This window comes from Meleagris gallopavo, chromosome 16, assembly GCF_000146605.3.
Source record: "Meleagris gallopavo isolate NT-WF06-2002-E0010 breed Aviagen turkey brand Nicholas breeding stock chromosome 16, Turkey_5.1, whole genome shotgun sequence".
Classification (NCBI taxonomy): domain Eukaryota; kingdom Metazoa; phylum Chordata; class Aves; order Galliformes; family Phasianidae; genus Meleagris; species Meleagris gallopavo.
The window spans coordinates 12,210,393-12,219,029 of record NC_015026.2 but is presented as its reverse complement, the minus strand read 5'-3'; the positions used below and the strand labels follow the sequence as shown (position 1 = coordinate 12,219,029).

At 43.4% G+C, this 8,637-nt stretch overlaps 1 protein-coding gene across 1 annotated transcript; it reads left to right on the top strand.

Annotated features, from left to right (window-relative positions):
* The first annotated feature begins 119 nt into the window (after nt 1-119).
* Nucleotides 120-8,302, top strand: TMEM130 (transmembrane protein 130). Its single transcript, XM_010719685.3, has 8 exons — nt 120-563; nt 1,424-1,714; nt 2,140-2,308; nt 2,924-3,093; nt 3,694-3,778; nt 5,815-6,017; nt 6,942-7,054; nt 7,773-8,302. Exons 1-8 carry the CDS (start codon nt 536-538, stop codon nt 7,944-7,946), a joined length of 1,233 nt encoding a protein of 410 aa, XP_010717987.1. The 5' UTR covers nt 120-535; the 3' UTR covers nt 7,947-8,302.
* The last annotated feature ends 335 nt before the right edge of the window (nt 8,303-8,637 follow it).

The following is an 8,637-nucleotide window of genomic DNA, read 5'->3' as shown; positions in this document are numbered from 1 at the left end:
TGCTGCTGCTGCTCGGCCGTGCCGCCACGGCGCCGGGTAACGAGGGGAAGGGGCTGCGGCCCCGGGAGACGGAGAGGCGCTCGGGCGTGGGGCTGCGGGGAAGGCGGGGTGGGGATGGGCTGCGTCTCCTCAGGGAGCTGAGCCGGCCGGGGGCTGATGGTTGCCCGAAGCCGGGAAGCGTTTCTGCTTCACGCGGCGCTTGGGCAGCATACGGCTCCCGCTTTGTCCTCGGGTCGGAAAGGTGGAAGGGACCGCGGAGCGCTGCTGAGCTCCGTGCCCGTGGGGGAGGCACTGATCGGTGCTCGGCGGCTGCGGGGCGGCCCTGGCTGGGCAGAGCCCGGCGATAACCTCAAGGAGAGGTGCGGTAGATAACCGCGAGGCGGCTGTTTTCTTCCGCAAGTTTCGCTGAGAAGAAGCGGAGGACGTCCTGAACCTTCTAGAGAGCTGGAACCTCGCAGCACTCGGTTTCATTAAAACACGTTTTCTTCTATGAACCCCGGAAGCTGAACAAACTCAGAGCTGTTCCTTGCCCTGTATGAGGGCAACAGAGGAGTTCTGGTTTGGTCAGTACTGTGAAAATTGTTTTCCACCATCATTTGCATCTCTGAACCTGCAATCCCTGGAATAACGTGAGGGCACTACATGGATGCTTTGGGCTCCTCTCCCAGCCCAGCCAGAGGGCTGCAGGAAAGGCAGCACAGGGGTTAGTTGGCCCCGCTGCGCCCTCCTGTCCCCATGAGCAATCTGTCAGCTGCTGGAAGAGTGAGGGAACCCCACAGCTGCACAGCGCTCTGCCTAGCATTGCCCCCGTGCTCTCCCATGAGAGAACAGCTGGGCAGAGAACTGCTCAGGGTGGCAAACCACCAGATTCCCTTCACACTTCAGAGCTTGCAGTGGCTGTCGTGTTTTGTTTTGATTTAGCAGATCATTTCATCATAAAATATCTTGGGTTGGAAAGTATCTTATAGTCCATCCAGTCCCAACCCCTGGCCATGGGCTCAGGCTGCCCAGGGCCCCACAGCTCAGGTACCTCCAAGGATGGGCAGCCTGTGCCACAGCCTCACCATCTACTCAGTAAATTTCATTTACATTCATTTCCAGGCTCTTTCCAATCCTGTCCAGTGACAGCGTTGTTAGACCATTAGCGACACTGGGCCTACATCTATAGCCTAACTGTACCTGTAAAAACTCCTCAGAGTTTTTGGGATGTTCTAATCAGAGGCTCCCTCCTACTGTTGACACTTCTAGGACAGATGTTTAATGTTTGAGTGCAAATATGCACACAACAGTTCCTGTTCCAAGTTTTCAAATGGCAAAAAGGTGGTAGTTTTAAGTTAGTGCTGTGAATCACAACCACAGCTGATAGGTAAGGTGCACTTATTTACAAGATTTCTCTTTTTTGTCCTGCTTCTGAAATCAACAGAGGAGTATGGTCTGGAAATCACCAACAATGGTCCCATCACAACAGGAGCTCAAGCTACCATTCACGCCACTCTGAGGACGAAGAACGACAGCGCTGTATCAAACTTGTATCACTTTAACTGGATTTATGCTCCTCTGATCCTGATAGAGAAATCCGAGCGGCGGTTTAACTCCGTAATTAACGTGACTGGTGAATTTCCTGGGACTTTTCCAGTATCTGTCTGGGTGACTCACAGAAACTGCTGGTTATGTCGGCCAGTTGCTAGGAACGTCACCATGCTTCAGATCACAGGTAAAGCAGAATTGCTGCTGCCCTTGCTAGCATGGGGCATTTTCATTTCATAGAAAATGAAAGCCAGACCTAAATATGGCCTCCACCAGCAGGGTTTGATTTGTGTAGGCCTTCATTGCAGGTGGTTCTGGCCAGCACTGTACCAGCTGTCCATGCTGTAGGCTACCTACCTCAGTTGGTCCAGAATTTTTTCTCTCAGTCCTATTAGAAGCTTCATCTTGTCCCACTGTATAGCCTTCCATAAGTCAAGTAATCTCATCACGTGTAGCAACATTGAGTAGTAGATAAAAAATGCACTTAACTGTTTGGACTGGGGCACAGAAAGAGAAAGACTTACGCTGTGTATTTTAAGTTGTGTCAGTACACACGGCATCCTATGAAAGTGATACATGCTGTCATTCTTTGTCTACCTTAATTTTCTGCAGAATTTGTCACAGGGAATCTTACCATTGCCCAGATAGAAGACAGCAGATTTATCAAGCATGGTTCCAGCTCTTCTGTGGGTGCTGTGACACGGATTTCTTTCTGTCTTCATGATCCAAGTGATTACTTCAAGTCAGCTTCGTTTGTCTACAACTGGGATTTTGGAGATGGGTAGGTGTGGTTACTTTGTTCTCTTTAATGAATACTCAAGGTGCCTCTCATTCAGCTGTTCATCTAGAGAGAAATTCTGATTCATACAGGGGATGGCACGCACGCCTTTGCCCATTGGTATGACCCTGCAGCAGCAAGGATGAAAGATGTCCAGCTATTTGCCTTCTCTTGAGTACAAATTTATGTCCAGCACAAACAAGCGTACACAAATAGAAAAATATGATTCAGTTTTTGAATGCTGCATCTTTCTTTCTATCTTCCTTTTTTTAAAAAAAAAATCTTTTATTTTTCCTTTTCAATACTTCAATTAGCTGTAGTCCACCTGTTTTAATGATAGTTTTCATCTTTTATTGTCTATTCCTATTCCATTTTCTTAGGTCCTATAGCGCTATCCTTGATTTCATAAATACACTGTGAGTCTGATACTGACTACAGTTTTACTGGTTTTACACCTACGAAGTGCAACAGACATTAATCCTTATTGATGAGGACATAAAGAATTAGAATCATAGCTGACTAGCGCTGGCTTTAAAGAAAATACTCCTTTTCCAATGTTAAATCAGAAATAAGCAAGTACTTGATAAAATTCAGTTTTGATTTTCGTATTGCACACAGAGTTTATCAGATTACCAAGGAGCCCTTTGTCTACTGTAACTACTCCACCATGGGGAATCGCACAGTGCATCTCAAAGTCGTAGCGGAATGGGAGCAAATTGGAAGCATCATACACGAAACAGAAACTGTGCAGAAAACTGGTGATTTTACCACTGCTCTGGAGCTGCTAGGTAATTACAAAACATTTTACACGCTCAAAATAAAATGTTATATGTATGTAGTGATGCAATCTAGATGGTAGGTTTTTAAGGTGGTAATACAACATGGGTGCTGATTCAAGTGGATGAACTGGTCAGTATTTTTCAATGAAGAGTTTGCATTCTAAAATGGACTTTGCACCATTCTGGTTCACAAAAAATCTAAAATTTTCTGTTTCTTTTTCATTGCTTAGAAGTTTCACTGTCTTTTGTAACAGCCTCAAATATACTTAAAACTTCAAATAATTTGTTTATCATACTTATGGAGGATCTGTTTAATTTATGATGAATATCCCTGTTAAATACATCTGTTAAAACAAGTGTTATGAAAGTTTCAGTGATTCAATCAGTTGTAAACAAACACACTTCAATAATCCTGTGCATTATTATGTTTCTAAAAAGAAATCACAAAGCGTTCCGAAAACTTGTAACAACCCTACCAGTAGATTTCTTTTTTGGGGTGTGAGGAAGGTGTTGTTTCATCTGCATGGTCTAAGAGATGAAACGTTTACTGAAAGCCAGTGAATTTCAGGTTGTGTGTTCCATGTGATATGCTTGCTTTCTTCCTCTCAGATGCTGTTAAAAGCATTCACGTAGTGGGCTCCAGAGAGACTCACGTCATGGAAAACTTGAGTTTATCTCTTCACATCAATGGCACGTAAGTAGCAAACACTACTGCTTTCCACAAAACACTTTAACTAAGCTTTTTTTCCTCCTCTGTTTCCTCAAAAGTCACTTGCACCCCACAGAACCGTTTGTTAAAGTTTTCCTTGAAGAGAACACAGTTGAGTATTTATTTTTTCTTGACTTAAAATACTGTGAACCTCTAAGAGTCTGGCAGAGCTCACATCTGTGCAGAAAAGTAGGATGTTAAAATGTTCAGCTCCTCAGCAAATCCTCGTATAGAAAGCAAAGGTTACCTTTATCCCTTTGTAAATAGAATGTTGAAAGAGAATTTGCCAGAGAAAGATAGTGGAAACAATGACATTTTTAAACTCTCTTTTGAATTTTTATCCTTGACCAATTAATTTCCTCATAATTAAATTAAACTGCATTCAGAGTCCTGTTGAATGGCAGCAGCCCTTGACTGGCACATGGGAGCAGTGAGTTTCAGAAATCAGTTTGACAAAGTAGAGGCTGCCATAAGATGAATAAGAGAGAGGGGCACCACGCAGTGAGAGGAGAGTGTTTTGTTTTGTTTTTAAAATCATCTTTGGAAGGAAAAGTTGGAGAAAGATGAAGTTGTTGAAGAGAGATGAGTCAAGGAAGGGGAGGGAATTGTCACACTGCAATGTGACGAGCTGGGAAAAGTCTAAGTTGGGTAACTAATCATTTACCATTCCAGGACTGTAGGAGACTCGGGAGCACCTTGATCCGAGCACAAGCTCTCTGAAGCTGCAGTATTTAGAACATGTGAGGGCTTCTCATATAGCAGAAGCATTTTAAGTAATGTTTGAAGCACTCAGGAAGGTGCCTTCACCATAAAAATCTCCATGATCACAAAGTAATTTATTCTCCAGAAGAGTAACTCATCTGTGCTCTGCTACAGGGAGCACATTTGCCTAACGGTGGATTTCCAAAAACAAACTGAAAAAGCAGGGCTGCTGGTAGGGGTGTAGGACAGAGGGAGCAGCACCCAATGCAGTCATGTACCAAAGACATAAGTGGTAGAGATACACAGAGCAGCACAGTTTGCACTGAGCAAGGGAACTGCACTTTGACAGACTGGAAGTTGCAAATGGCATACAAGTTAATATGAATAGTTAAAAAAACATTACAGGCTACCAGGCTTGACTCTAAGATGGCCATCAATGCTTGCCAGACCTATCCTCTAGCAGCAGGGCTGGGACTGCTGTGACAGCAGTTTGTGACAAAACCAACAACAAAGACTTGAGAGATGTGCTATCAAACACATAAACATGCTGCTTTCTTACCAGAAACTACCCTGAGCAGATAAGGAACAAAATACTAGTAAGACAGTGTAAAGAAAAGCTCTGTCATCAGAATCAAAGTCCATTGTGTGTAGGGGGAGTCCAAGCAGAATCAGTTGGACCTGACATTGTAAATAAATGGCATCAGGTAGATGCAGTGAGAATGCATGCAGTCATCATGTGGATTGTACCTAGAGAGCCTGATAACAGCTAAAAAGCTTTTTGTTTTTTGTAAGGGAATACCAAGATCCTTGCAAGTTATTTAACTATCCTAACTGTTAGTCCATTGTGCAGAGGTCAATTTACATTCTTTTCTTTCTTCTTTTTCTTTTTTTTTTTTTTTTGTTAAATCAGAAGTCTCGGGTGTACTTCAGTAGCACAGTGATCTCCACTGTGAAAAGAACAAAGAAAACCAACCTATATTCCCCTAGAAGAGGGGGAAAAAAAGATTGCTTTTATCTCTGTTAGAGCAGGACATGGGTTTGCTATGCACAATGGCCTGCCTGTGACCCACACAGGTATTTAGCTTTCAGCTGAAAGGACTGCTGCTATAAAAGCATCACAAAGACTTTTTTTTCAACGGACAAACACGGTGAACCAAGTAATTGTGCTGTTAATTACTTCTCTATTTGTAGTTAGATTAACCTTATTATTTTCTAAGTTGTCTCACAGTTTTATCCCAGCGATTCATCAGCTCTTAGCTGAAAATTGTGGAGCTTTTAATGCGCTGTTGTGGTTGGTTTGTTCTTAAATGTCATTTCAGCCCACCGCTGGCATTATGCTGGCTTATAAAGTCCGAGTGCATTCTATTGGAAGGCGAAAAGTGCCATCTGGTGGTGCTCACCGGCTCCTGCTACAACCTCAGCCATACCTTCAGTGACGCCGGGCAGTACTGCCTCAGCGTCCGAGTGCAGAACGGCGTGACGATGCTGCAGACCTACCATGAAATAAAAGTGTGGCCAGCAGGTGAGCTGCAGCGCACACATTCCCACTTGTCCAGGATTCGGTCTGTCTCAAGCACGTCAGGGCATTAACTTGCAGCTGATGAGGTTTCTGGGAGCATAAAGAGAAGGGAAAGCTTGTATTGTGCCTGCTGTAATTGCTCTGAGCTTTTTGTATCCTGCTGAACCCTTAATCTCAAGAGTGCCTTGAAGCTAATGCGTTCCCTGGGAAGATTTAAATTACATATTTTTCAGTTTAAATAGTCTCCCTCTCTTGTAGTTAGAGAGGATAAGTGCGAAAACATAAGTGGCTGTAGCACTCCCTTAATTAAGCAGCCTGAATTCTTTTTAGTATTTTTTAAGGGTAGTTTTCTCTAATCTCCATTTCATTACATGTTTCTATTCCCTCAGCCAGCAATCCCTGCAGGCCACCCTATTTGCTGTCCTTCGTGGGGCTCCGATTCATCTGAGAAAGAAGACCTGGCCAGGAGTCAGCTAGATTGTGATAACAGAACAGTTACAGAACACCCCACTGGGACAGCACTTCTGTACATATAGGATTGCTCTCTGCAGGAGGCAATAGTGTACACTCAGGGCATAGAGGTAGAATCCTCTTTGCTGAGGGCTACCAGCTGTTGCAAAGATGATGCTTATCAAGATTCCTCCCTACCCGTTCAGGGCATGACAGAGGTACAGACACCCTTGGGAGTTAGGGCTAAAACTTAAACAGCTTTTTCAGCTTGTTTAAGCTGACCCTTGCAATCCCATATTCCTACTTTTCTGATTGTAGAAAGATCTGAAGTAATCTAGGCTGAAAAATCTGTTCCCTGATGCATACACATCCTTTGTTGTAAAAATGTGAAGAGTTCTCCGAAAACATCTTTTTTTCTGTTACCTCTTCTCAGTGTATTGTATCACTCCAGGAATGTCCCCTTGTGCTCTTTCCCAGGAATCCAGCCAGCCTTCTTTGTCCTGCTGTGCATCGCCCTGGTTTTAGTGATGGTAGGACTGGTGCTGTACACGACCTTTCGAAGTAACACACAACAGAAAGACCTTGTGGAGGTATAACTTTGAGCTGGGATAGTAATTAGATAGCTTTCAGCTATGTCTCTTCTTTCATCCTCAGGCAAACAGAGTGGGAGGGAGCATTTCTCTGGTATCTGTCTGAGCTGGCAGAGTTTAAGCAACAGGCATGGAGAAAAACATCCAACAGGCTTCTGGAGAAATAAAACTGCAATTCAAGTTCCCAGGGCTATCATGTCTAGTTAGTTAAAGTTCCTAAGCATGTGCTTGAATTGAAATGTACCTTCCAGAGGATGTATCTGGAGTGGTTACCTGGAAGAAAGCAGAGGGATGATGAGAAAGGATATGGAACAGTAAAAAAGAAAGGATGGTTATGTTAAGCAAAGTGACACTAAATTGTCACCCAAGCTTAGTATGTGACCCTCATCTCTGCTGGTGCCCTTCCACCTCCCTTGTGTAGCTTTTTACATTTTCATATTTATAAGGCATGAGCTCCCAAATCAAAGATAGCTTCTTGGCCCTTTGGAAAGTACCTAATACAGGTAACATCACGGCACAGTATGCATAAATGGACCTCTAGGAGGGCTGCTGCAATCCTTGTGTCCAGCTGGTATGAATCTGTGACCAACTTTGAATAGATTTCTGATAGAAACTGGTTGAGGATCAGGTGCCATTTTTAACCCAGAGCATCCTTGCTGGTTTCACTTCAACTGGTATGACTGGAATTAAAAACACTCTCATTAATGTTCCTTTCCAGGTAGCTGACTTCGACTTTTCTCCGCTGTCCGATAAAAGCCTGTCTTCTCATTCAGAGTCAGACTGTGGCCAAGTATGTTGCAGATCATGTTTTCTTCGGTCATCTCAAGAAGAGAGAGAGAGTCATGAATTTCTACTTTCTTTTTACAAGCCAGTCAAGATGTACACGGTGTGAAGAACACAACTGCACTTTGGTTACACTAACTCCAAGTTTAACTTTCTCACGTGTGATGAGTTACAAGCCCAGTGCTGCATGAATGGTTCTTTTTGCCATTGCTATAAGGTAAACCACTTCACCAAGTCCAGCACTTGAGTGTTTCATTATATAATCCAAAAAGGAAGGAGCCTGAAACACAACAAAAGTAATTTTGTATTTTAAAATGTTACGGATGTATACATTTACAGCTGTGAAAGCAGCATTTTATTCTTATGAAAGATTATTTTATGTGCAGGTTTGCTCAACTCACTACCTCTTGTAATTTCTCTGTTCCTTCTGCTGTATGTTTCAAAAAAGAAAATGCTTAAAACAAACATACTTCTCTTTCTTATGCTGTAAAAACACTGCAGGAAATGCAAGTCATCCAAAAGGCGTTCTAAAAGGGAACTAACTTGTCCTGCTTGGATAAGGCTTTAGCTTATGTCCTTCCAGTGAAGCAGATTATGTAGTTACCTTGTCTTTTTTCCTCCATCTTAAAAGACCCCTTTGTTAAGTTAATGAGGTGGTGTGGGACTGCAGTAGCTGGTGACCTGCTCATGGAAAGGCGGTGCTGCTCACAGGAGTCCGGTGGGATGGCAGCACCCACTGTGGAAGACTCTACACCTCCAGCAGTTTGAGACCTCTCCAGTCTGTTTAAGTAGCATTTTTT